This window comes from Phialemonium atrogriseum (genome assembly GCF_030411735.1).
Source record: "Phialemonium atrogriseum strain 8032-3 unplaced genomic scaffold QBC33scaffold_11, whole genome shotgun sequence".
Taxonomy (NCBI): domain Eukaryota; kingdom Fungi; phylum Ascomycota; class Sordariomycetes; order Cephalothecales; family Cephalothecaceae; genus Phialemonium; species Phialemonium atrogriseum.
In genome coordinates, this window is record NW_026848148.1 from 1 (window position 1) to 25,712 (window position 25,712).

General features: G+C 53.8%; 7 protein-coding genes and 2 non-coding genes across 9 annotated transcripts; 1 reads left to right on the forward strand and 8 right to left on the reverse strand.

Annotated features, from left to right (window-relative positions):
• On the reverse strand, positions 1 to 3,795 carry QBC33DRAFT_50804 (ankyrin repeat domain-containing protein 17; the record flags this gene model as incomplete). The annotated part of the gene is made up of 6 exons (XM_060425742.1): positions 3,064 to 3,795; positions 2,772 to 3,006; positions 2,660 to 2,716; positions 2,270 to 2,584; positions 2,040 to 2,199; positions 1 to 1,982 (listed from the first exon to the last, which is right to left on the reverse strand). Coding segments are annotated over exons 1-6 (3,396 nt in total), but the record flags the coding sequence as incomplete, so codon positions are not given.
• Positions 3,796 to 4,432: 637 nt separating this feature from the next.
• On the reverse strand, positions 4,433 to 6,649 carry QBC33DRAFT_471055 (uncharacterized protein). The gene is made up of 4 exons (XM_060425191.1): positions 6,219 to 6,649; positions 5,571 to 6,137; positions 5,331 to 5,514; positions 4,433 to 5,261 (listed from the first exon to the last, which is right to left on the reverse strand). The coding sequence occupies exons 1-4, from the start codon at positions 6,442 to 6,444 to the stop codon at positions 4,616 to 4,618; spliced, it is 1,623 nt and encodes a 540-aa protein (XP_060283828.1). The 5' UTR covers positions 6,445 to 6,649; the 3' UTR covers positions 4,433 to 4,615.
• Positions 6,640 to 8,370, reverse strand: QBC33DRAFT_536745 (saccharopine dehydrogenase). The gene is made up of 2 exons (XM_060427733.1): positions 6,909 to 8,370; positions 6,640 to 6,858 (listed from the first exon to the last, which is right to left on the reverse strand). The coding sequence occupies exon 1, from the start codon at positions 8,214 to 8,216 to the stop codon at positions 7,080 to 7,082; it is 1,137 nt and encodes a 378-aa protein (XP_060283829.1). The 5' UTR covers positions 8,217 to 8,370; the 3' UTR covers positions 6,640 to 6,858; positions 6,909 to 7,079.
• A 751-nt stretch (positions 8,371 to 9,121) lies between these two features.
• On the reverse strand, positions 9,122 to 17,345 carry QBC33DRAFT_536746 (uncharacterized protein). Its single transcript, XM_060427734.1, has 3 exons — positions 16,357 to 17,345; positions 9,457 to 16,296; positions 9,122 to 9,389 (listed from the first exon to the last, which is right to left on the reverse strand). The coding sequence occupies exons 1-3, from the start codon at positions 17,074 to 17,076 to the stop codon at positions 9,222 to 9,224; spliced, it is 7,728 nt and encodes a 2,575-aa protein (XP_060283830.1). The 5' UTR covers positions 17,077 to 17,345; the 3' UTR covers positions 9,122 to 9,221.
• Positions 17,346 to 17,714: 369 nt separating this feature from the next.
• QBC33DRAFT_536750 (FAD dependent oxidoreductase) lies at positions 17,715 to 19,526 on the reverse strand. The gene is made up of 5 exons (XM_060427735.1): positions 19,090 to 19,526; positions 18,896 to 19,033; positions 18,737 to 18,840; positions 18,574 to 18,680; positions 17,715 to 18,496 (listed from the first exon to the last, which is right to left on the reverse strand). Exons 1-5 carry the CDS (start codon positions 19,158 to 19,160, stop codon positions 17,765 to 17,767), a joined length of 1,152 nt encoding a protein of 383 aa, XP_060283831.1. The 5' UTR covers positions 19,161 to 19,526; the 3' UTR covers positions 17,715 to 17,764.
• A 479-nt stretch (positions 19,527 to 20,005) lies between these two features.
• On the forward strand, positions 20,006 to 22,458 carry QBC33DRAFT_536753 (cytochrome P450 3A24). Its single transcript, XM_060427736.1, has 5 exons — positions 20,006 to 20,568; positions 20,649 to 21,274; positions 21,346 to 21,366; positions 21,443 to 21,922; positions 22,012 to 22,458. Exons 1-5 carry the CDS (start codon positions 20,243 to 20,245, stop codon positions 22,143 to 22,145), a joined length of 1,587 nt encoding a protein of 528 aa, XP_060283832.1. The 5' UTR covers positions 20,006 to 20,242; the 3' UTR covers positions 22,146 to 22,458.
• A 104-nt stretch (positions 22,459 to 22,562) lies between these two features.
• Positions 22,563 to 22,650, reverse strand: QBC33DRAFT_t44. Its single transcript has one exon. It is a non-coding gene; the product is annotated as a tRNA-Asn (tRNA).
• Positions 22,651 to 22,730: 80 nt separating this feature from the next.
• Positions 22,731 to 22,818, reverse strand: QBC33DRAFT_t43. Its single transcript has one exon. It is a non-coding gene; the product is annotated as a tRNA-Asn (tRNA).
• Positions 22,819 to 23,327: 509 nt separating this feature from the next.
• QBC33DRAFT_558462 (uncharacterized protein) lies at positions 23,328 to 25,424 on the reverse strand (the record flags this gene model as incomplete). The annotated part of the gene is made up of 2 exons (XM_060429888.1): positions 23,328 to 25,291; positions 25,355 to 25,424. 2 exons carry the CDS (start codon positions 25,422 to 25,424, stop codon positions 23,328 to 23,330), a joined length of 2,034 nt encoding a protein of 677 aa, XP_060283833.1.
• Between the last annotated feature and the right edge of the window lie 288 nt (positions 25,425 to 25,712).

Sequence of the window (25,712 nt, forward strand, 5' to 3'; positions counted from 1 at the left end):
CGGCGTCCGGCCATATCCATCCTTTGCGTCGATCTCGACCTTGCCTGTGCTAAGCAATAGCCTGACGACAGCCTCGTGCCCCCCCGCGGCAGCCCGCGACAGCGGCGTCCAGCCATATCCATCCTTTGCGTCGATCTCGACCTTGCCTGTGCTAAGCAATAGCCTGACGACAGCCTCGTGCCCCCCCGCGGCAGCCCACGACAGCGGCGTCCGGCCATATCCATCCTTTGCGTCGATATAGGCAAGATCCTTAGTATCGATATCGCTGGCAACTTGATCTGCCCTTTGTAAAATGGCTATTAACGGCCCTAAGACCTCATACCTCGACATAACGTGTACCAGATTGGTCTCTGTTGGTGGACAGTCATTGGAATACTTACCTATTATTCCGTAAACACGTCCCCAGAGTTCCACAAGAGCGTTTGACGGCCAAGCAAACAAGTCTAGAATATCCTCTTGAGGGGTGCATCTAGTGTCGCTTTGCTTTGTATGCGCCACCCACGAGGTTGTAACGTAGCGCAAGAAAGGAAAGTCGCTATTCTTGTAGCTTGTTGACTGACTGATCTCCTCCATTGATAAGTAGCGTATGCAAATCCTGGATAGTCGAAAGTGTGACATTCTGATTGCTTCATGGGTTGGCGTTAAGCTGCTGTCGAGTGCTAATAAGCCCTTCCCAACAAAGAAGTCCTTGACAGACTGATGGATGAACTGAACAACCCCCACATCCCCTGACAGCGTAGACTCCGCGTCCGATGACAGCGTAGACGCCGCATCCGATGACAGTGTTGACCGGACGGATGGGATGACCTCGGCAAGACCGCAACTAAGCGTCTGAACTTGTCTCTTCATCCGATCGCCGTCAGGAATATAGTCTTCTGCGCTCTCGTATTCCAGCAATGTGCGGTATGGGCAATTGGGGTCGACAACCATGGCCCACCGCAATTCATCGACTGACAGAGGCCGCGTGGCAAAACAGATCCATTGAATGAGTTTCAGAGAGGCCGGTTCCATCGTTTGGGTGAGGTCATGGTATAGGGCATCGAGCTTCTGAGGGACCGCATGGATTTTTGCTTCAATCGCTGCCAATCCCTTGCCCTTGCGCTCAAGGTCCAGAACTTGGTCTACCACAAGACGTGCCCACATAAAAACACCGGCGGCATGTTCCGTAATTAAAGCTGGAATCGTAGATGGTGTTCGCATATGGAATGCAGAAAGCCAGTCATTCACAGAAGTAGAAATGTCCTCCTTGTTCTCCTCCTCAAGGCAAATTTCGAACTTGCAGTATGCATTCAAAATCGGATAGTGTCGACAGGTAAAGCAGATATGAAACTGCGAGTCCATGGGTATGTGACCTTGGAACAAGGACTTGAACTTGTCAGCAAGGTTGACTGCATGCTCTTCGCCACATTCGTCTAATGCATCGATAAATAGCCAGACTGAGCGAGTTGTGAGGATGTTTGGAAGAGATGACTTGAAGAAGCCCCACAGTTCTTCTGGATGCCAGTGCCACTTTTCTTCTGGCTTGCCCATTTCCTTGCACCGTTTTTCAAAAGTGTCGACAAGGTCTGGCAATGCGTTAGGGGCCTGCCCAAGGACCTGATGAAGGAGAGACCGGAAAAGGCCACAGGGAGTCTTTTGGAGTTCATTGCCGCGACCGTGGAAGAAGAACGAAAGAACAAGGTTGCCGTCTTTAGCGCCGGTTATGTCTCTGCGATTGTCAAGGGCGTATTTTAGCAATGTCGACTTCCCAGAGCCTGGCTTCCCCTTGATCCAGAGCAGGCCTTGATCGCAAGCAGCCCAGCACTTATACATCTCGTGTGGAAGGAGCCATTCACATGTCCCTGTGACGGCGTGGGCAATGTCATGGGAGCGGCTGTTCATGTCTGGGAAAGCCAGTGATTTCAAGCAATCTTGTGACAGTTGTGAGAGTTGTGAGAGTTGTGAGAGTTGTGAGGGCTCGGGTGGGTTTTGGTCTGGCTGGTCTGTATAGCGATACATTCAGCTTAAAGTAACATGCCGTAGAGAACGCTAGTTCATACCTGACTCCCGCTTAGCCTTCTCGACCCAGAGCCATAGCTGGTCACGAACTCGCCCATAGCCCGTATCCCCTTGCCCCCTGAACTTCGTCATACCAGTGTGCGTTGCGTGGATAGCTATGTTTGGGTAGCGGGGCAAGATTGCGGACTGCCTTGGGACAATCTGCAGGCCTCGTTAGCAACATTGTCATGCGGGTTACGTGAACAATGGGGGACAAGGCCACGAAACGCACCTCACCGATCCCCGGGTACGCTACTTCTTCGTAGAAGCAAAATATCTCCATGAACTTCCCCCCATTGCGGCTCCGATCCTCTAGCATAGTATGGAACTCCTGCTGGAGGCTAGCGAGCATTTCCGAGCCTGGGCGCAAGACGCCAACTATCTCGCTGTTTGTCTTCCTCAGTAGGTTCGACAGCTTCGTGAGAGGGGCGCTCCAGTTGGCGAGGTTGGACCCAAGATGTGGCGTTCCCATGAAAGCGATGGCGATAGTGCTTTCGAGCAGATACTTTTCATGCTGCTGCGCTGATCCGCGGGAAACGAGGAGAGCCTGAATCGCCCAATAATCAGGAGTTGTTTTTGAAGGGGGTAGCAATAGCTTCAAAGTTCCTTGGGGGGGACTCACTTGTTCAACAACCAATCCACCAAGACTGTGGGCAGCGAAGATGATAGGGCGCAGACTCTGTGACTGCTGTCAATGCCCCAGACTCGTTGTCAAAGAAACATGCATTGCTTACAGAATTCGTTCTTGTTCTCCTCATTGCAACGTCATTGGCCAAAGCCTTGCCGTGGTCCCGTAACGTGTTCGAACCTGCCGTGTTCAGCCCGCGGATGATGTCGGCATCATAGCCGAACGTGAGGATTCTGGCGTTTGGGAGGTCCTTCGCCAGGAGATCCTTCGGCCAAAACACGGACTTCCCATGCGTCCAGGTTGTCTCGCGATTGCCTGTAAGACCATGAACGAAAACGATGCTGCAATGATGTGTTACAGACACAACCCCGATGGCGATGAATCAGGAGGATACTCACTCTACTATAACATCCTGGCCTTCAGAGAGGGTGCGGAGGCCGTAGTCCCCGACCGTTGAGAAGAGCTCTTCTGTCTGGCCTTCGTTGTCTGAACCCGGCCCGATATCTGAGCTGGGTTTTCTTGATCTCCAACGCTTCCAACGACTCATTGTTCGAGGTGCGGGCAATTGAGCGAAAATCTGAAGTTGCTGAAGGAAAGGCGGGGTGGAGGCGAGCTGAAAGCCGCAAGCCATCCTTTTCGCACCCCTTTCGGTTTGAGGCTGCAGTGCCTCCTGCCCAACAACGTTTGTTGGGCAGGAACTCATCCACGGCCACTCGTTTCGACGTCTTATTAGTGGCAGGCCGGCAGGGTTTCTAGCAGGTGGCAGTCTTCTTATCGCCATTGCTATTGTCGCTGGCTCACCATCGCTGTTGCCATCACTTTCGCTGTCATTGTTGACTTTGGACCACCTGGCAAAATGTCCCCGGCCCGTCGCCACCTGTGGCGCACAGACCCCATGCATGAGTAGCAAACTGCCTCCAAGCAAATATCGAAATATACGCTTCCAACACTGAAGGTAGTTCGCCATCGTCTTTGCCTCGAAAGTGGGAATAGAGTCTCCCTCATCGGTGGTAGACGAGGCAGGTATGTAATCCATGAGGCCCATGTATCTGAAAGTTATTGATTGGGGTTCTTATGAAACGCGTACCGGGATGCGAAGGGTTGGCCGTGGACGGTGACCTCCTGAGGAGATTCGCCTGTGCTCCTACTCCTAGAAGGGTCAGAGTGCGACTGCTGAAGGACTTCGCTATCTTCAAAGGAAAGGCCTAATATTATTTCAAGTTTTCCGCCAACCACATGTGGAACCCGCACCATATCCCAGCTTCGTGATCGTCCGATATGTTTCATTGAGAACCAGCCCCGGTTGGGTTGGATGGAGGTCATTTGGACGGTAGGTTGGTAGGGTTTCTTCGTCGATGGGTTTGTTGATGAATCGTGGAGGCTCTGAAAGGCTCTGCTCACGTGGGCATGATTCTGTCGTTGAGGACATCCTTCTTGTAAAGCGTTCGTGGATCCGCCTGAGCGTTCTAGACAACAAGAGTGGTATTATTTGTCACGAAGAGTGGGAGGACGTTGCTCTGCAAAGTAGCATGGCTGCAGTGGAGATGGCAACGCAATTCTGTACCGACTAACCGAACCCGGCCCACGATTGATAGCTTTACCACCGTAAAAGAAGTTGGGTTATTGTGAGTGGAGAATTCCAACTTGACTAACATGGACGAATGCGTAAAGAAACGCCAATGCGGGGCGCGAGTTGTTAGATGACTTTAGAACTAAGAGTAAAGTTAAACCCACTCAGATCTCAATCTAATCAATCGAGCGCACTTATAGGCCTGTACTCGGCTCTCAACTACTAATTAAGTCAGGAGGCACTCGCAATTCCTAATTAGCTAGTAACCTGCAATAGCAGGCTTACACATATAATCTCTATAAGCCCCGTTCCCTCCTCTGTCGTTTACTATCTAACGCTAGTATCTATACCGGTGAGATCTAGTAGTTTCTTAACATGATTCATCTCAACGAGTCCCTTTTATCGTAGCTTCTAAAGCAGATCCAGAAAACAAGCGTTGCCAGTCCCATCACGCCGGTCACGCTCCCCCACAATATGACCTGGTCAGGATTCCGCGCTGCCGGGCTAATAGCAACGGCAAGAAGGTACCCAACGCCAGACATGGCGGCGAAGAAGCTCTGCAGGATGCTCTTCATGTTCTTCGGTGCCTTCTTGTACATGTACGCGCTCCCGGTGACGAAGGCGAACACCTCGCTGACGGAGATGATGATGTATAACGGCAGCTGGACCAGCACGTTGATGTCGTTGGGCACGGTTCCGCCGTTCGACTCGGGGCACTGCAGCGGGAAGTTGTAGCAAGGGGGCGCGCCGTATATCAGGGCCTGCACGACGGTCCCGTAGGCCATCGAGAGCGCCATGACGAAGAGCCCCAGGGTGATGCGCTTCATCTCCCCAAAGGCAATCCTGCGCTTCTCGAGGACGGGGTAGAGCCAGTTCTCCACAAAGAGGCCGACGATGACCAGCGCGATGGAATTGGACGCCATGAGGAGGTCGTTTGGTATGCCCACCGTTTGCATCTGCCCGGCTTGTGCGATGGAGTTGGAGCTGGTGTGGCCGATGCAGAGACGAAGAATGGGCCAGACCAAGCTGTTTGTTGTTCGGTGCGGTCAGTATTAAGTGCAGTCGTGGGATGACGGGATTGTGGGTCGAGCTCACCAAACCTTCACAGCCATCAAGGCTTGACGGATGTCGCTCACGAAGTCGTCCTCCCAACCGACTTGATTCCCACGCGCAAGCTGAGCGTCAGGCATCGCCGCCTGCAGACTAAAGCCTGATGTGGCGGCGATCCAGAGAACTCGAAAGGCGCGAGGCAAGTCTGTCCCCGACGGGGCGCAGAGGACTGTTTTGAAAATAAGGGTTCAGCCTCTGACTCTTCATATTGTCCATTCCACTCACCGAAGTGTTTTTTTCCGAGCCAGAGAAGGGAGCTTGAGAGGGCCAGCACGCCAGTTGTCAGGGTGTAGGCGCTCCAAAAGCTGACATATTTCTCCATCAAGGTGGTGGGAATCTGGCCGAGCGACGCGGCATTGGCCATCCACCAGTAAATACTGTATATGTAGTGGATGGTCATATCACGGTCGATGACAACACGCTCGCCATTCTTTCGGTATGCAATCCTCGCAACGGTCTCGTCGTACTGGTCTGCTATCAGAGGGGCAGTCACCGTCTGCACCCCTCCCACACCGATACCTATGAGACATAAAGCGACGACGAAGCCGGGAAGGGCTACTCCGGCGGCAACGGCAGAGGGCGTGGAGAAGCCCAACAGCACGGTCATGCCAGCGAGGTATATGATGGTGCATATCTGAAGAGTCCGATAGCGTCCTAACCGGCCGTCGGCAATCGGTCCTATGACGATCGGAAGTACGTAGACGATGGTACTGAATGCATTATTGATTGTCACGGCCGTGGCCTGGCCAAGGCCGAGAACCCCCGTAATCTCATCGTCGGGACCGTACTGGACTGCGAGCAGGAGGTTTATTTAGTCATTGCTGGATAGCCAAGCCAGATGTAATATGACATGTATGTATGTATTGTACATACTGTAGTTCTGCCATGTGACTTGTGTTGACCAGTAGGTAAAACGCTCAGCGGCTGCGATGAAAGCCACCAGCCACACTCGTAGAGGAATGCGATCGGTTACGTGACGGAGCGTCTTGATCTCGTCCTCTGTGGCAGCACGGCCGGTGTCGTTTGTGTCTGTGCCGATCTTTTCGTCCCTGCGAGTCGGAACTGCAGCTGCAGCTACATCATCCTGGGTCGACTCCATATGGAGGGAGCTTGTAGAGGAACCTGGAAAACCGGTCTCGCCCGTGGGAAAGCGATTGCGACTAAAAGGCGATTTAGCCCTTGTAGATAAATGACGGTACAGGCGATGGTTCCACGAAGCTCACACTCTGCGGGGGAAGTTGAGAGATTCCGGTGACTGCCCAAAAATGAACTCCGGTCGATCCATCATCCTGCAGGGGAACTCCGCCCAACCAACAGACCTTAGGTATTGTGACATTCGCCCCTGGGATCCCGTCACGACCAACATTCGGGACCGGGATTTGTCCGGTGCCTGCTGCTCCAACAGACCCGGGCTACAGTCTGCCATTTTAGGCAGGTAGTTAACACTTCACACAAAGACACGAACCTGAATCCCTAGAATACTTGGAGGCAATGGCAGAGGTCTATTTTCAATGTAAGTGATGTTAGCACTCTAATGGAAAAGTGGTATGAAGCAGCACATATCTTTGGATCCTGTGTGAATGAGAATCTATATATACGTAGTACTAACAAGGAGATAATTATATAATTAGAGCTTGGTCTTGCGAGTGTAGGCCCAGAGGTCTGAGAATGAATGGTACTTATTGAAAAGCTAATTAGCTAATTACAAGATGTGATGCTGCTAACAGAACAAGCCTATAGTTTTGCAAGCCGCTCGCTCTGAGGAATCGCGTCGCTCTTGACCCAGAACAGGCGCTCGAGCTTGCGCCATGTCTCCCCCTGTTTCCACCCAATCAGAGAAGTAAAGAATGGCAGCAGGGCCTTGGTCGCGTACTCGCTCGTGTCTCGGGGGACCATGGCGGCGTAATAGTTGCACGCCACGACCGTCAGAGGTGGCCCAAAGGGCACCGAAACGGGCATGGCGAGGTTGTCGAAGTGCGAGGGCTGCCAGTAGATGGGGAGCGCGTGGTAGGGACCCTGGTAGTCACACGAGATATCGACGATGATGGACAGCTTCCGTGGCCTCTTGAGAGCCTGGTCGTCGATCAAAGGGTTGATGCGCCGGTTCGTGTAGAGGCAGTTCACCAGGATGTCGCTCTGCAGTAGGTCGTCGCGCGGTCCTGGTCGAGAAGTTTCCTCTCGGCCCCATTTCAAGATGTTGTTCTCGGGGATGCCCACTGCCCGACAGAGCGAGAGACACCCAGAGCCAGTGCGTCCGGCCGGGCCTACAATTGCAACGCGGGGATACCGCCCGGTGATCTCGATGCCTTTGTCAAGGTTGGCCTTGGCCTCCTGGACAAGAGACTCCAGAGAGTCATGGATCTTGACAGGTTGCATGGGTGTCACGCCATCGGGATGCTCCAGCTGATGTCTCCAGGCCTTCAACGCCGCCGCGAAGCCGCCGATGCCAGTGAAGCGACCGAAGACGTCGGTCTGGTTGCCGATCCCGTGCTTCGTCGAGCCCAGGTCGAGGAAGGTACCACCGCCGCGAATGTACCGCTGCAGTCCCTCGACCGAGTTCTTCTGCTGCTTGTAGTAGTATCCCGAGTAGATGTGTGTGTGTTTTAGCGCCTGGATGTCCTTGAGGTTCTCGGGCTCCTTGATGCCGAGGATGATGTGATCGATTGGAGCATCGGGCCACGAATCAGGGGGGACCAGCTTCGCGCCCACGGCTTCATACTCTTGGTCGGCAAAACAACGAACCGTGCTGCGTTCGACGTGAACCTTCATCCCAGCTTCAACGAGCTGGCGTGTCGATTCAGGGGTCAAGATGGCCAGGTAACCAAGAGGAGCAGCCTCGGCCCGGAAGTGAAGCACGACATTGTTCGCCATCGTATGCAGCTTGGGGGTATGGAATTAGAGAATTTGGGTAGACAAGAGCTCGATGATTGTTGGTTTCCGCGGCGTAAATGGGTATTCCGTCCCTCAATTATATAGCGTCTTTGTATTCCTACGCAACCACATACCCAGCTTTCATGACCTTTACTAACTTAATTATAACTTACTCCTAGAAGTGGGCTTACAAAAATATTATCATTTTTATTTTACTTTTACATGTAGCTGAAAGTCCGGACGGCATACTGCAACCACGGATTCAAGCCAGCATATGAACTCCGGCAGTTGGCCTGAACTCCGTGAAAACGCCGATTTCGCCCCCGCCCCCCTTCAGGGCGCGACGACACCGTTCAATTCCGAGCTCCCAAATGCAAACTAGGATCTGCGCATATCTGCACAATGGGGCTCGGGACTTCGACTCCATGTCAGCTTGATGATCAATGAGACTCGGTGTTGAACTCGGTGTTGAGGGGCTCGGGAAAATCTGCCCCAGCGGCCCAAAGGACCCAAGACATCTTGGTATGGGTAGCGAAACGTAACTTGAACGCTGGCCTGCTTCCGTGACGCCTGTCCCTGATCGTAGAAGTGTGTCTGGTTCGCGGCTTTGAGAATGGACATCAAGGCAAGAGGAGGATTGCTGGGGCACGCATACAGGGGGCTCAGGTGCTAATTGATAGGTAGGTAAATCCTTACCAGGTGCTATATTCTGGTAGGTGTCAGGTTGCGAGGTGCAGATGGGAAAGCAATACGAATATGTCCTAGAGTAGTAACTACTGCTGTCTATTTGGATGAGTTCTGCAAGGAGTTGCCTGGTCAGATCAGTGAGGGATATCTACTGATGCTAAATATGACAAACATATTCAGGTGACAGAGATTATGAGCCCTAGGATTACTTTGTTAAAGGCTGCAGTGTCTATTGAGTTATCACGTTTCTTCTAAGGTTTGCTTCACATACGCGCTTCTAGTTGATTCTAGACTTAGCTTTAAGATAGCCCTATCCTATTAAGACGCAGACACGCTGAGCACATCATCAACAATCTTCGAAAGAGCCGCACTGAACTTGGTTGCCAATCGTCCAGCAAGTTCCCTCGATACCAACTCCGACCAGCACGTGAGACTTGCTTCAATACCGATACCGTCGTAACTGTCTATCTCCACGACCGTGGCATACTGTGCGGTTGCGTCAGCTCATGACCGAGATGGTCTGTCTGGGGCTGAAAAGAAATCATTAATTTACCTCGTAAGGATCCTCGCTAATACCGGGCAACTCCTCAAACACGAGTGGACCGGAGCTTTCATGCTTGCCGCCACCCACGGCTTTCCCATGTCGCCGGAAGTTGACGACCGAGTCGAACAATTCGGTACGCTCTGCCGCCAAGTACGTCGCCAGGTAATGCTGGTGCTTCGAGCCGGCGAAGAAGTCGTCCTGGACGCATCGGAGCAGCTCCAGCGTCCCTCTCCTGATATCCGGGACTCGACAGGCGACGATGTTAAAAACGGGGCCCACGACACGGTCGATATTGTCAAACGGTGCGTCCCGACCCGATACCAAGAAGCCAAATACGACATCGTCCTTTCCCGTGTGCGCGCCCAGCACCAGGGCCCAGGCCAGACGGAAGATGGTTGCTGGCGTGATGCCCGAGGTTTCCGAGGCTTTGGACAGGTGCTTGGTGGCCTGGGCTAGGTCGATCGGTGTCGCAAATGTTCTTTCAATTCCGTACATGCGGACGTCACCTGTAGGTCCGTCCGTCGTTTGAGACGCCTCGGCATTCTTCAAGTAGGATCGCCAGAAATTCAAGCCGGCATCGGCTGGCACCTTGGAAAGCTGCGCAGCGTATTCTTGGTATGGGCAGGCAGCCATCCCCGCCGGCTTGCCTGCGTAGGCCTGCGAGAATGCGTCCAACACCATTGGCATGGAACCATGGTCGATCAGGGCATGGTTGACCTCCAAGCGACACAAGGCACTCGTCGGGCTGTGCTTTAGGATGGTGAGGAGATGCTGTGGCTCACCCGACTGCCACTCGGTTCGAGGCAGTGCTTGGAAATCCACGGTGGTGCTGATGTCAACCAAGCGGGCACCAGGGTAGTCCTCGACCACCACGTTGAGGAACCCGGCCATGCCTTTTCGTGTGTCTGGTATCAAGATTGTCCGCAGAATCTGGTGGGCTGCGATGACTTGTCGCCACGCGGTCGACAGGCCTTGCAGCTCGATGGGCGATCCATCGCGTGTGGCCACTCTGAATACTAGACTTGGGCGCCAGCAGTTGGAGTTCGCTTGCTGGGCACGGAGCATTTGGACCTGCAGGGGCGTTGCTGGGTAGATGGAGGAAGCCCTGAGACCGTCGTCTTTTCGAGCCGTGGCAATGCCGAGCCGCTGCAGATGGGACTCGAGCTTGTACAACTCGGGATACGTGAGCGCAATATGCGGGTAGTCCGAGAGGGTCGGCTGAGGTGATGCGAGAGCCAGTCTTGTCGATAGATCCTGCAGCACGTACTTGCAGTTGGAGATCCAGTCCCCCACATTTGCCGAGTATTTGATGTTGGGGCTGTACAGAAACTCAAAGTGAAGCCTGCCATCTTTCACACAGGCGGCGACGTCAAAGACGGCAAAGCGGCGCATGTTGTCGCTGAAGTCGTACTGATCGCCACAGCCGTCAGGATCGGCCAAGAATAGGCCCCCTCCTGCGTCGTGATCAACTTCATGCTGGACGCCAGTGAAATTCATCAGAATTTCTGGGACTTTCAGGTCTGAGGCCAGGGAAACCGTCTGGGCGGCGAAGAAGTCGGCGCCCGTGTTCTCGGCTTGGAACCTTGCATCCTTGACGTTTCTTAAAAACTCAACCAGGCCTTGTCCCGCGACGCAGGGGGCATGTACTGGGAGGACAGTGGTGAACCATCCTACGGTATTCGAAATATCCACCTCACCATCGACCGGCTGGCGACCGTGTCCTTCGAGGCAGATGGCGGGTGGGCTCCGGTCATGGAATGTCATCTGGAAGGCCAGAATGAGAGCAGCAATGAATAGATCCGTGGGCTTTGTGCGCAAACATTCGTTGCTCTTCCCAAGGCACGAGGCAGTCGTATCCGTGTCGAGCAAGAACGACTCTCGTGCGACACCTTCATAGGTGAGGGTGGCAGGATCAACATCCCAGTAGTCGTATCGTGGCGGGGGCAAGTCAAGCTTCGGAAGGGAATGGAGCAGTTTACTCTCACACCACTCTTGGAATGACTCTGGTGGGCGTGATTCCGGCGAGTTTCCTTCCAGGACACCTTCCAGATCTTCCAAGATGAGCCTCCAGGAGACAATGTCTACCGCCAGATGAGGTGCCACGAGAATGATGCGCTGTAGGTCGTCGGGCCCGTAGACGAGCTCGCAGTGGATGATGGGGCCAGCAGTTGGGTCTGGTATCATCTGGATGGCTTGCAGCAGCCGCGTGACGCACGCCGCTTCAACAGCACGACTTGAGGATACCGTGAACGAGCCTTCAATAACTTGAGTGACGCGCTGGGTCGATGCGCCGGGAGTGGACAGATGGTATCTCGTGCGCAGCGATGCATGCCGCCCAACCACGGCCCTCATAGCATCGGAAAGCGCTTGCGTGGAAATTGGGCGTCGTAATCGGACCTGGAGACTCTGATTGAAGTGGTGGGCCTTGTCTGCCGGAGCCAGGGCAACGTAGGCTCTCTGGATTGGAGATAAAGCGAAGGGCCGATCGATAACACGGTGTCGCTTGTTGAGCGGCATTTCCATGTCGGGTCTGGGTCTGGCCATGGTTGCAAGGGTTTGGATAGTGTCGCCCCGAAGGAGGTGCTTGATGTCAATCTCGAGCCCCCTGTTTCGACTTCGAGCGACTGCTTGCATGGCGGTTATCGAGTCTCCTCCGAGAGCTTGAAACGAGTGATTTGTCCCGGCCTTGTCCAAGGGCATACCAAGAACAGCGGCCCAGACATTCTGCAGAGCTGCCTCGATGGCATTGGTAGGTGTTGCGTGGGCGGTGTTGCCACTACCCCCTTCCCCTTCTCCCGCGGAGAAGAGGCGTTCAACTCCCTCGGCAAGTTGGTCAATCCAAGCAGCAACGGCCTTGCGATCCAACTTCCCCGAAATAGTGATGGGCATGTCATGCAAGATGGCAATTCTCTCCGGGACCATGTATCTCGGCAGTGTCTTCGAAACGCCATCTCGAACCGACCGGATGTCGGCATGGACTGCATCATCCGGTTCGAGCGCAACCGGTCGAAATACAGACGTTGGCACGACGTTGCTGGGCCCGGCGCCGAGAACTGCGACCAACCTCCGGGCGAGCGGTCCTTTCTTGGGCACGAAGCACAAAGCCGGACGGGAAGAGGCTGCTACCCCGGTGTGATGCTCAACCTCGCCAAGTTCGAGTCGTTGTCCTCGAAGCTTGACCTGATTATCTTTGCGACCCACATACACGAGGCAGCCACTGTTGTCGTAGCGGACCAGATCACCTGTTTTATACATGCGCGCAAAGTCTCTGCGAAATTGGCTGGCCCACGAAGGTGCCGAGATGAAGGCAGCCGCCGTCTTCTCGCTGTCCTCCAAGTAGCCACGCCCAACGATGGCACCCTCGATGAGCAGCTCACCCACGGCGCCAATCGGCATGAGGCGGTCATGATCCTCAGGATCAACGATCCACGTAGCGCAGCCAACGGCCCTCCCGATTGACGTGATGTTGGCGCAGTCGCTGCCGACGGGCGTGGATGCGCAGGTGATGGCGCACTCGCTGGGCCCATACGCGTTGACGAGGTGGACACTCGCAGCCCAGCTTTCGGCGGCTTCGTGCGTCAGTGCCTCGCCTCCCGCAACTACCGTGACCAGGTCTGGCAGCTCCGACGGCTTGATCAGCCGCAGGAATGATGGCGTGAAGAAGGACCAGTTGACCCTCTTCCGCTTCATGAACTGCGTCAGCGAATCCAACCTCGTCACCTGCTCCGGCACACACAAGCAGGCACCGTGCACCACTGCCGCCATCATGTCCATGACGGCTGCGTCGAAGGCGACCGACGCAAATTGGAGCATGCGCGAGGACCGCTTGATGCCCCAGCAGGGCCCGCTGTACACGACGGTTGTCATAATGGACGCATGTTCAATCATGACGCCTTTGGGACGGCCAGTAGATCCGGACGTCATGATCAGGTATGCAAGGTCATGAGGAGAAACGCGAGGGGCACGCCATTTCCGAGGAATTCTTGGTAGTTGAGCCAAGAATGCCCGATTCACTGTCCAGCAGTGGACAGGAAGTAGGGCCTTCATGGCTTTCGCGTCATGGCTAAGGACAAGGGGGTTGTCCAGTTGTTCTATGATGCTCGCGACTCGGTCTGCGGGTGCTTCTATGTCGAGTGAGAGGAAAGCTCGGCCAGACTTCAAGACCGCCCATATCGCAACCACCATGGGGAGGCCCTTGGGGAAATGCAACGGGATGATCTTGCTGGGGTTGAATGCCACCAGGAGAGCAGCAAGTCTCGAGGTAATGCCATCAAGCTCCAGATAAGTGAGACAGCCATCCCATGAATCAAGAGCTACCTCGTTCGGCTGGACTCGGGCCCAAGCTGCTAAACCATCATGAACAAACCCGAATGCCAGCGGCGGAACCGATTCGTTCCACAGGGCAAGGGTGTCCAGGTCTTGGTTGCTGATTCCACGCAGGGATACCAATCGCGTGTGGGGATCCAGGCTCAACAGTTGCTCTAATATGTGAGTCCATAAACCCAAAAGACGCTCACATTGAGTCGTCGAAATAGCGAAGGTGTCGAAACGAGCTTCAATGGTCAAGGACCCTAGCGCCATTGTGCATTCTAGAACTAGAGCATGCGAGTCTCGATTCTCAGTTTCTGTCCGGGCGCCGAATAAGTCGTCCGTCTTGTCTCTCGGCGACGGGGCTTGAATCACGAGCATGGTCTGGAACTCGCACGCGTTGGCGGCACCGGTACAGGTCTTTCGGATGTTTTGAAGACCGAGATGCTCATGCGGGGATGCCAATTCTTGTCCAGTCTTCACCACACCCGCGAAGTCGGCAACCGTCTGTGTTGGGTCCCAGGCAATCCGAACGGGAACCGTCGCTAATGTAGGGCCGACGACTTCATCGACGAAGGGCATGGCCGCATCGCGTCCACTCATCACGGTACCAAAACAAACGTCATGCAAGCCGGTGTACGCGCCTATGGCGAGAGCGAGAGAGGCTCGTATTAGAACAGAGCTGGCCGAATATTCCACTCTGATCTTTCGCGAGTCCCTCAGCATCGGCTGATAGTCGGGAGACGGAAGCCTTGGAAACGGCCCTGCACAGAAGTTGCTCAGGTGGGCAAGCCAGAAATCCCTGGACACCGTGCTCCTGGCAGCCTCGATGGAAAAGTCCACGAACGGATCGAATGAAGCGCCTCGGTGAATCTGTGGTGACGTGCCATTGTATAGTTGAGCGACGTGGTCGAGGCAAAGCTGCAGCGACCACTCGTCAAACAGGAGATGGTGCAGTGTCAGGATAAACCGATAGCGACCATTGGAGACTTGAAGTGCAAAGACAGAAAGCGTACTTCCAACCGTGAGACTATCCATCATCTCCTGACATTGGGTATGGCTAAATTCGTCGTCTTGGACGAGCCACACAATTTCTTCATCGACAACCACGCGCACGGGTCCATTCTCTGGTGCCAGAAGGAAGCGAGACCGTAAGATGGGAAACCCTTGATAGGCTGAGTCCCAGCACGACTTGAATTGGTCTATTTTCACGTTGCCGGGAAGTTCAAACGAGTACTGTGCGACATAAGTGCACGGGTGACGTGCCAACGACGGCATCAGGCTCTCCTGGAAGGGGGTGCATGAATGCAGGCTTTGGATAGCCTCGGTGGAAACACCGATGTGATATGCGGCCCAAGGCTTCAGATCACGTAGATGGTGCGGTGTAGAGGTGTGCGTGTCGCTCCTTTGGGGTCCTGCTGTTTCCGCGACACCCTTGCTGGCTGATTTCTTCACTTGAGTGGCCAAAATCACGAGAGACTCGGCCAGTAAGACATCTTTTGTGGCCAGTTGAAAATCCAACTTCCGGAGACGCGCGACAAGTTTGATGGCGAGGAGAGAGTTGCCGCCCAATTGAAGAAAGCCGAGGCATAGATCGACAGTCGAGGGAGACAAGGAAAGAACCCGAGCCACCTCGGCCTTGATGGCATCTTGTACAGGATCCAGTTCTTGACTGTATCCAGTGATGCTTTCTGCGTGGCCTTCTTGGATGCGAGCCAAATACTCTTCGTCGAACGTCTTGAGCAATAAAGCCCGATCTGCTTTCCCAGAGGTGGTCTTGGGCAAGGTCGTCATGGGAACGAAGTGGCTGGGCACCATGTAAGATGGGAGACTCTGTAATAGATTCGATTCGAGCTCGTCGCGCAAAGCATCCCAACGTTCCTGCAAGCTGGCTTTCCAATCGGAGAGCTCCAACACGAGAAACGCGATGAGATGGTCGGTGTTGTTTCTCTTGGCGTATTCCACCACGGCCGTCTGGATCTTGCCGCGTCCATGCTGCATTATATGGCTCTCGATGTCTCCAAGTTCGACTCGTTGACCTCGGATTTTCACCTGTCTGTCCTTTCGACCAAGACAGGATAACGAGCCGTCCCGCTCAAATCGTGCCAGATCTCCTGTCTTGTAAAGTCTCCTGGGGGCAGCACCTTGGCAGAGCTCGCCAGCCCACGTCACGAATGACTTTGCTGTCCTTTGTGGATCGCCGAGGTAGCCGCGGGCAAGGATCTCTCCTTCAATGGCCAATTCTCCCACTTCGCCAACCTCGCATAGGATGTTGTGATCTCTCGGGTCTACAATCCATGCGCGACAGCCTGTGGCATAGCCAATGTTGGCGCGCGACGATTGCGGTTCGGTAGAGGCGATACAGCAAAACACGCAAGCCTCGGTGGGCCCATAACTGTTGAAAAGCCGAACCTTGGAGGCCCATGTGTCGACACAATCTTGCGTGAGTGCCTCTCCACCAACTGACACCGTCTGCAAGAGAGGGACTTCGTCGGGATCGAGAAGTGAGATGGTTGAAGGTGTGAAGAATGCCCAGTTGACCTGGTTGGAGTCAGAACAGCAAAACCAACTGAATGTGCCACGTCACAGCGTCTAACTCACCGAGAGCGTGTTGATGGACTCAGCAAGTCGACTCAAGTCCGTGGGTACACATATACAGCCGCCATAGATGAGCGTGGCGAAGATCTCTGTCAGACACGGATCGAAAGTGTACGATGTGGCTTGTAAAACGCGAGATGCCGCGTTCATGCCCAGGCGTCGTCCATGGGCGACCAGGCTCGTGTAGATTGCTCTGTGCTCGACCATGACTCCTTTAGGTTGCCCAGTCGAGCCGCTAGTGAAGTACACGTAGGCCAAGTCATGGCCGTCAATATCTGGTGTTGCGATATTGACATTGTCTCGAAGTTCCTCAAAAAAGCGCTCGTCGATATACAAGGCCTCAAGGCCCCAGGGGCATTCCAGGTCTGATTCCGATTCGAGAATCAACTTCGAGTCAGTCTGGCTGGCGATCTGATGCACTCGGGAGGCTGGATACGAGATATCAACGGGTGTGAAGGCCAAGCCGGCGCGAAGAATTGCAACAAAGCAGACGACAGCCCAGGGTGATTTGCGAAAGCGGCAGAGTATGATGTCCTCTTTCTTGAACCCCTTGTGGACAAGCAGCCTCGCCAGCCTGAGCGAGTACTGGTCTAGCTGAGGGTATGTCAGGGCAACGTCATGAGTGCAGATGGCCAGCGGCGCGTCGTGCCTGCAGGAAGCGTTGGCGAGAAAGCGATCGATAATTGTCCCCTCCGTGTTGTGGATTGGCAAGTCGGCCTCCATTGTGAGTGGTGTATGTCACCTGGCCAAACCGCGAAGCCTTGGGCAGGCTCATGGGTGCCTTTTTCAAGGCACCCAATGAGGGTTATAACAATCATCTTGTCGCTATAATGTGAAATCCAGGGTCTAAGGCGAAAGCCTCCGCTGTCATCACCACTGCATCGAAGAAAGCCCCGTCGCGGCGGCCATAATTCGGCCGGAGGTGGGAATTCAGTGGTGACCATGCCCATGCCGTGACCATGCATGCTGTAAAGGCGAGAACTCCGGTGTGCATAAGTATCGGAGTTCAAATGTACTAGATGTGTGACCCATCTATGCAACCATTTCTGATCTGTCAGCCGCCCGGCGTCATCATTTCTAACCCGTAACGGAACGTGCCAGGCCAATTGCATTTCGAGATTATTGACGTAGGTATACAGACGTAGAACTGGTGCTTACATAATGACATTGGCCATGGTGATTAAAAGGGGTAAAAAGGGGGTAAAAGGGGTTGACCCGTGCACAATGATCCCTTCGAGTTTTTACCTAAATAGGTTTTAATATGTGGCATACCCACGCAGGCCATCGATCTCCTGGCTGATCAGTTAGACCCGAATTGCACTCTACCTGCATTTGTGTGTCTTTTTTTGAAAATTACGGGTGGGCAGCTATCTCCAAGGACTCGAGGAGCTCACATAAATGTTATCTATGCTTACAGCCGGGAGAGCCTGTGTGAATGCTTGGTCCCTTTTACCTCGTCTACCACTATTTGTCGCACCCTTTCTGCGCACCCCCAACTAGTCTGATACCCGTAGCCTCCATGCCCATAGCAGTGCACAACCTTCAACCCATCAATGATGGCTGGTTCCAGTCTGATGCCGCCTTTTCGAGATGGCCTGAATCCGACACGGTGCTCTATCACGTCCGCCAGCCCAACTCCTTCCATTACCTTGTCGTATTTTACCCACCGATGCAGAAAGCGCCGTGCAAGGTGATCGTCCGGAGCGGCCGCCTTCTTGATATCCTCAAAGGCCGTTGGCGCGTAGCACCCGCCTACCACTGTGCCGCCCCCTCCTGCCCTCTTCATCGCGTACGTCAGCTCTGAGTCGTTCCCGTCCTCTGACCCAGAAACGGTGAGCATGTGGGAAGCCTCTTGTGCAACGAGTGCCGTCTGTCCGCGGATCGGTACCATGGTTTCATCCTTCACACCACCAAGTGAACAAGCGCCCAGACCGGTGCAGTTCACGACCGTGTCTGTGTTGCTGAACATTGCAGCTGCGTCATGAATATGGGCCAAAGTGGCCCGTTTCGCACGGACACCACGCTTGAGGCATTGGCCGTGGAGCCAAGGGAGATAGATGGCGGGGTTTATACACACGGATTTGAACCGGGTAGTGTATGCCGTATCGGGAGGGTCATCAGATGTTGGGTCCAGAAGCCGAAACTGGTCACAGATGAGCCATTAGTGCTGCGAGATCTCTTGTATGAAAATATAAAGGCATGCAATCCTGGGCGTCTTACATCTGGGACCATGTCTTTGAACCAAGGGTCAGGCGAGTGCAGGTTGGACAATAGTGACGAGTCCAGACCCCGTGCTACGTCCTGTTGACGAGTGTAGAGTATGACATCTGGATGGTTGCCTCTGTTAGCAACAATTCCCACGCGCCAGGGTTGCAACCCGTACCTTGAAAGTGAACCCCAGCCTCAGGGAGCTCAGATGCAAGCAGGGCCAGCGGTAACCAGGTATCGCGTTCCAAGCTATGTTCTAGCGTCCCGCGCTGCGAGAATCTTGACATAAGTCGGTTAGTTTGAGATTGCTACTGCCGTCGGAAGTGTGACATACGGCAGATAGTTGGCACCAGCCCATGGCGATGCGTACATGGGATGGCTGTCGCCGGGAAAATGTTCGGCGACGATCGTTACTCTGAGGCTGGGGCTCCTGGAAAGAACCAGTGCGGTTGTCAAGCCGACGACACCAGCTCTGTGCCCTCAGGTCATTAGCATCAGACAGAAGGAGACAATTCTTCAAAAACAGACCCGATGACAACCACGTTCGTCCTCCTTTTCTCTGATTCCCATGGTGTGCTCGAAGGTTTATGCAATGGCATCGTGCAATGGCACCATGACAAGGGTGTCTGCTTTTCTTCTTGCTTTGAAAATGAAAATGAAGATAAAAAAGGGGGTTGAAAAAGGGGTGGGGGCGGAAGGCGATCGAGGATTGTGGGGAGGGCTACCAAAGCTGGAAATCATATTATTTGCTGTTTCTGCACTCACAATCCTGTATGTCTAGGCAGCTTTCAACGTCAGGTTAATTCTTGCGCTGCGCGGCGTTGGCTGACATGGCACGCCGGATTTGAACTCCGGGGCAAGCGTCGGAGTCCGGAGAAAGTCGTAGAGGCAGTCAGGGTTGGCGGATTGATCTGCCAGTTTACGTGTAGGGAAATAACGACATCATCAAGTCTAAAAACTAGGTGACAGGGTTACACACAGATCTTCGGGTCATCAACCGTAATCAAAGACTGCCAATTAAGCCACCATTTATGCTGGCAAATTCGTTTCTCATTCGATAGGACAATCTCAAAAGATGTCATACACAGAGACTTAGTAAGGCCAGCTACGGAGTGCTTGGGTTACTTCGGATATCCGACGTAAGATCCAAGCTTCTCGTCACTCCGTTGGACATGAGCAATGGTGATCAATTTACTCGCCCCTGGTAGACACGCACGCCGGCATCTCAAAGGTGACCGGCGTTGATAGTAAACTCGTAGATGTGAGCTGCTTCTTGAGCGTACCGCGGAGTTAATGAACTCCTCCAAAAACATCGTTGATGGGCGTTGAAGTCGTCGGCGTGGGTGTGAGCATTGAACAAATGATACCTTGTGTTGAAAATTGTCGACCTCCTGGAGCTCCCGGAGTTGGGGGAAGTGGGAATGGAGAATCTCGGGGCTTCTAATTCAGGACGGACTTTGATGGCATGTTTCTTGACAGCGGGATGGATTGCTTCCAAATAGATGTCGAACTCAACATGACAACCGTCATGACTGACATGCACATTCGCTCATAAACAGACTCGCCGAGAATCCAGTGTCCCACATCGGAAGTGTTTTGTTAATTATTGGGCATATAGTTTTCCTGCCTATCTGTGTCAAGTTTTGATAACACTTGACATCTGTTGCTTTACTCTCGCACCATGAGCAACACCGCGTTACTGGAGCTTGGTTTCCTCTTGCTCGCACTCTTATCTGGTTACATCGGATATCAGACTTTCTTTTCACCGCTATCCAAGATACCAGCGTCACACTGGTCTTCGAGGTTCAGCCCCATCTGGTCGCTTTGGGTGAGGTACACTGGGACCGAACTTGCTCATCTAGTCAAAGCCCATGAGAAGTATGGACCTATAGTCCAGATAGGCCCAAAAGACCTCAGCGTAAGCTCATACCAGGATGGGATTCGCAAAGTATACGACGCAGGATTTGGAAAGCCTGCCCCCTTTTATGCCTCCTTCAACTACTATGGGTAGGTTCGCCCCAAATTACTTACTAATTTCAAGTCCCAGATGCTTCACTTGACAACAAGCTTGCTAACTTTGCAAAAAGGTCCAAGAATGCATTCACAAGCCTCGACAGCAGAGAGCATGGGCTTCGCCGACGGAGAACCGCAGCGCTATACTCCAAGTCTGCTCTACTAGGATCTCACCAGATGCATAACATCAGCATCAGGGTTATGTACGATCGCTTGGCCCCAAGACTCAGCAGCGCCGCCGCATGGGGGGGCGGGATCGATGCGCTTGAATTGAGCTACTGCATTTGCTCCGACTACATCAGCGCATTTCTCTTCGGCTACGGCAACGGAACAAACTACCTGACCGAGGACCAGAAACGCATCAATGAGTGGCGACTCCACTACGAGAACCACATGTGCCACGAGAGTTTTTTCCCACAAGAGATGCCCTTTGCGTACGGGCTTTTAAAAACGATTGGGATCGACTTGCTTCCTAAGCGGTACGGGGAGTCCAAGAACTTCCTCGAGAGATGGATGGGGAACATGGCCCTGAAGGCGGACGAGACTATACGCCAGCATAGAGACATGGACCAACTTATGGCGCCCGAAGATCGGCCTGTTGTCTACGAGACCGCCAAGTCGGCCGTGGAGAAAGATTCGCCGCATTTGGACGCAAAAGCCAAGCATGATGAAGTTGCAAGTGAAATGTTTGATCACATTTGTACGTCTATTAATACCAACTGCACCACTCCTACAAAACTTGCAAGTACTGACGGACTTGGGGCGACAAAGCTGCGTCACGGGAAGTTCTAGGTACGTGATTGATGTGATGCAAACCCCCTATTTGGGTGATATGAGTGAATAGATGCTTATGCCTGGGCCTGGACAGGTCTCGTTCTTGCCTATACCTTCTGGTATCTGGCCCAACACCCGTACGCACAGAAACGCCTCCGCGACGAACTCACTGCGTCCGGCATCGACATGACGAGCAGACCGACGCCAGCAGCAGATGTGTCCACCAACCTGTCGGGCTCGATACCCACCGCCTTGGACAAGGTCAAGTACCTGGACGCCGTCATCAACGAGTCTCTGCGGATGCGGCCCACCAGCACGCCGCTGCCGCGCACCACGCCGCCGGACCGTTGCGTCTCGCTCATGGGCGTGGACAACATCCCGCCCGGCACGCGGGTCAACGCGTTCCAATGGTTCGTGCACCGGGACCCCAGGAAGTGGGACAGGGTCGACGATTGGATCCCAGAGCGGTGGCTGGGGCGTGACGAGTCCGGCAAGAAGGGCGGGAGGGAAGATGTGCTGTGGGCTTTTGCGAGCGGGCCTAGAGTGTGCTTGGGCACCAATTGGACCTTTTACGGTGAGATGGACAATCAGCAGATCCCCTTCTCTCCTCGCATAATGATGACGACAAGACAATATTGCTGACTCCAGACTGGGTTGTGACAGCCATGCGCTACATCCTTGCCGCCGTCTTCTCGCAGTTCGAGTTCGAAGCCCTGAACCGGAACACGGGCGATTGCTGGCCCGGATCGCCAGAAGATCTGCTGCCCGTTAAAGTCAAGATTTTATCTTCAAGTTGAGAAGAGACTAGAAGTGGGTAATTAGGACGTATTCTATGGGTAACACTGCATATGTAATAAAAGTTTGGATATACCTCTTTGCCGGAAAAGGACCATGCAGCAGTGCATGCATATATAATTACAGAAAAGGGGTAAAAGGGGGGGTGACCGTGCATACTGATCATGTACAACGCGTCGTCACCGGCATTTACTCATAGCACATGCATGGCACCAGATACCATGATGGTCATGTTCTTTTTGGTCCACTAGCGAAGACGTTGAAGCGAATCACACCGAAGGAATAGCCAACAGATTAGATGTAATTACAAGCTGGTGCTGTTGCCTCGCCTCCATGCCCCGCAGACATTGAGGTCCAAAAATAATGAGACGATAGGGAAAGAAAAGACAAGGGAAAAAAAAAATGAAGGAAAAAAAAATCTCCCCCGCCTGGGATCGAACCAGGAATCTTACGATTAAGAGTGAGTTACTAACAGTCGTACGCCTTAGCCAATTTGGCCACGGGGGATTATGTCCGATAGCATCTTTATTAATTCTCTTATTATCCAGTCTGGAGACTAAAATAAAAGAAAAGAAAAAGAAAAAGAACTCCCCCGCCTGGGATCGAACCAGGAATCTTACGATTAAGAGTGGATTACTAACAGTCGTACGCCTTAGCCAATTTGGCCACGGGGGATGATGTAAGATAACAAACTTAACAATTCTCTTATCATCTCGTCAAAAATCGGATTTGCGAAGCTCCCCTTCGGGAGCTTACCAACGAGAGCCTCTATTAGCGACGCGGCTGCAGGTTATTGGAGTCAAACAATCAAACCATTCAACAGAATCAAATTTTACAACATCACTGAGTTGGGTACGTTGTAGCCATTGTCGGCGGAATTGTTAGAGGCCCCTCGTGCCCCGGCAATTCGACTCCGCCCGCCGTAGAGAGGCTCACCCTAATTAGGAAGGTATGCACAACGTAGCTCCGACCGTAGATCTCATGAAATGGCATAGCACCAGGCCTAGATCTTTGATTCTCCGACTGATCTGACTGATCAACCGGCTAGTGTACTGCTCGTGTAGTTCCCTGCCTTGTTTGTCTTATCTTGCATTACCAGGGCAGAGTCCAGTACTTTGCCCTGTTCAACACAGGTAGTGCATATGCACAAACAGACTACAGTCTATCTAGATGAACGATATCAGCTACATTTGTTCTAGTTTGATCACAATCTTGTCACGGGCAATTGCGACTTTTTCCAGCAGATCCCGGCGGCTCGTTGTCGAGCAGAGCATCACAAATCCCAACCAAGGAAACCGCAGATCTTCAGGCGATGGGACTGTGTCCCCAGCCTTGAAAAATGGACGAAGCATGACGGTGTGTTTGGCGAGCCCGTAGTCCTCAAGGTTCAGGTCACACGGCATGCGCCCACCCGTTGCAGAATGGATGGGCAGCGGGGAAGTGGCGTAGTGGTACTGCGGCCCGACTCGAAAGCCCCCTGCCAGGCTGCAGAAGCGGGCCTCGTCTCCAATGGTGTGCATGATATGCAGGGCATAGTAGTCCACACCGTTGACGTAGGCCGAGCCCATCGAGTCGGTGTGGCCGGGTGGCCGGGGGTTCACCTCTAGCAGGAAGGAGCTTGCGCCATGAGCGGTTGCTCCCGTCCGGGCCTGTAGGTCAAGCACGCCGTCATCATCCATGTGCCATTCGACGGCCGAATTCTGGACCTTGGCCTCGACATGGATGACGCCACTGTGGAAACCGAGCTGCCTTACGATCTTCAACAGGTCGGTACGGAGCATCTTGTTTTCGTCCTGGGGCAGACCAGATGGCCATGCCGAGCCTGTCTCGACGAACTGCTCAGTTTTGGACGAAGTCAGTGCACTGTCGCCAGAGCACGGAAAGTTGTCGACGACCTCGGAGAAGAGTAGCTCGCCGTTCCAGAGAACAAAGTTTACATCGACCTCTGGGCCCTCGCAATACGTCTCTACGATGGCCTTTGCGTCGGAAGTCCGCAACCCGAATAGTCTGTGCTGGTCCGCGGCGGAAGACAGGGCATGACGCACGGCATCGACCAGCTCAGACTCGTTTTCGACCCTGGACACACCAAAGGAGCCGTGGCTCCGCGTAGGCTTGACAATGAGCGGATATCGCAGGGGTTCCGGCAGTGATTCCAGATGCGATGCGAGATCTTCAAGGCTTGCGACTGTCAGGGTGGTGGCCGTTTTCTGGAGCCGTCTGGTCTCGTACTTGTCGGTTGCACGGCGGTAGGATTCGGCGGGAGCTGCCGGCAGTCCAAGCATCTCTGCGGCACGGGCGACACCAGACAGCAGGGGATCCATGGTGGTCATGATGCCGTCGACCTGATAGGGGAGCCTGCGGATGGCCTGCACGATGCGCTCCGGCAGGTCATCAAACGTGAAGCCGGTAAACGGCACAAAATCCTCCCTGTAGCTGGCACCCATTCCTGCCGGATCTTGTAGCCAATGGCCGGGCTTGTCCATGACAATCACCGAGACTCCGCATGCTTTAGCGGCATCGTAGAAGCGCTCGCAGAACCGCCGCTCTCGCTTCTCGCCGATGACGACAATGCGCGTCGGCTCGATAGGAGTGGGAACGAGCCATGGCCACGAGATGCGGTTCACCAATTCATCCTTGAGCAGCTTCAGAGCGCTACCATCCTTTGCCACGACGACCCCGACGCTCCTCTGGAGGAGGTGAAGCAGGTTGCTGGCAGATCCGTCGGTGCTTGCTGGGTGAGCACTCGCGCAATGCTGACGAGGCCCGATGAAACCCCGCGCCTCGAGGGTAAGCTGACAGCCGCGCATCATCTCCTCGACGAAGTCGTTTCTCACAATGTACCCATCCTCCGGGGGCAGGATAAACTTCATTGGCCGAGGTTGAGGGGCGTCAGGGGGCTTGAGGAGCGCCTGCCAGATGAAGTACAGGGCCTTGCAAGGGGTTGCAATCTCGACCGGCTCGGTGGCTTGGCCGCCTGCAGGTTGAGAAATGAGAGAGTTGAACTCGCCGCAATTGTGCATGGCCTCTGCTCCGGCATTTGCACCGGGTGTCACATAAAACGACTCGATGACGAAATCGACAAAATTGCTTCCGTATCTGGTTGCAGTGGAGCGATCCTGGCTCCACGACCACGCTGCCCGAACCACGACTGTGTCAACCGGTTAACTATTAGAAGACATCAAGCATGGGCCTTGCGTTTTATGCACAGTACCTGAGCCGTCCTCTGATCTCAACTCCGCAAGGTGAGTGTCGGACACCAGAGCTTCTGATGATTCCCCCATTTTAAAATCTGTACAGCCAGACGTTTCGAAGGATTTGGTGACGATTCGAGTCTGCCCTTCAAGCTTCCAGGCCGGCCGAAATCAAGGGGCTCAAAGACCTAATAGCATGACAGGCACCCTCAGGCCGCGTCCCACGTCCCGGCCCCCTAACCTATGGGGAGTTCGGGATAAAAGACGGTCGCGAACGCCGCACCTAGAGGTGAAGATCAGAAGCACCGTGTGAGAGGTGAAAGAGTCGATGAAGTGGTGCAAATGGAAACTCCGACTTCACCGGCTTTGACACGTACA

What these genes read in the sequence shown, in the direction of transcription:
- QBC33DRAFT_536746 (XM_060427734.1), bottom strand. Translation starts at nt 17,076, where the DNA reads ATGGAGGCCGACTTGCCAATCCACAACACGGAGGGGACAATTATCGAT. An exon ending in AGTCCATCAACACGCTCTCG is followed by an intron (nt 16,297 to 16,356) that starts GTGAGTTAGACG and finishes GACTCCAACCAG; the next exon opens with GTCAACTGGGCATTCTTCAC. An exon ending in TTAGCGAGGATCCTTACGAG is followed by an intron (nt 9,390 to 9,456) that starts GTAAATTAATGA and finishes GCAACCGCACAG; the next exon opens with TATGCCACGGTCGTGGAGAT.
- QBC33DRAFT_536745 (XM_060427733.1), bottom strand. Translation starts at nt 8,216, where the DNA reads ATGGCGAACAATGTCGTGCTTCACTTCCGGGCCGAGGCTGCTCCTCTT.
- QBC33DRAFT_536750 (XM_060427735.1), bottom strand. Translation starts at nt 19,160, where the DNA reads ATGCCATTGCATAAACCTTCGAGCACACCATGGGAATCAGAGAAAAGG. An exon ending in ACGAACGTGGTTGTCATCGG is followed by an intron (nt 19,034 to 19,089) that starts GTCTGTTTTTGA and finishes CTGAGGGCACAG; the next exon opens with AGCTGGTGTCGTCGGCTTGA. An exon ending in TCAAAGACATGGTCCCAGAT is followed by an intron (nt 18,497 to 18,573) that starts GTAAGACGCCCA and finishes ATCTGTGACCAG; the next exon opens with TTTCGGCTTCTGGACCCAAC.
- QBC33DRAFT_536753 (XM_060427736.1), top strand. Translation starts at nt 20,243, where the DNA reads ATGAGCAACACCGCGTTACTGGAGCTTGGTTTCCTCTTGCTCGCACTC. An exon ending in GCCTCCTTCAACTACTATGG is followed by an intron (nt 20,569 to 20,648) that starts GTAGGTTCGCCC and finishes CTTTGCAAAAAG; the next exon opens with GTCCAAGAATGCATTCACAA. An exon ending in TGAAATGTTTGATCACATTT is followed by an intron (nt 21,275 to 21,345) that starts GTACGTCTATTA and finishes GGGGCGACAAAG; the next exon opens with CTGCGTCACGGGAAGTTCTA.
- QBC33DRAFT_471055 (XM_060425191.1), bottom strand. Translation starts at nt 6,444, where the DNA reads ATGGAGTCGACCCAGGATGATGTAGCTGCAGCTGCAGTTCCGACTCGC. An exon ending in AGTCACATGGCAGAACTACA is followed by an intron (nt 6,138 to 6,218) that starts GTATGTACAATA and finishes TCCTGCTCGCAG; the next exon opens with TCCAGTACGGTCCCGACGAT. An exon ending in GCTCGGAAAAAAACACTTCG is followed by an intron (nt 5,515 to 5,570) that starts GTGAGTGGAATG and finishes TTTTCAAAACAG; the next exon opens with TCCTCTGCGCCCCGTCGGGG.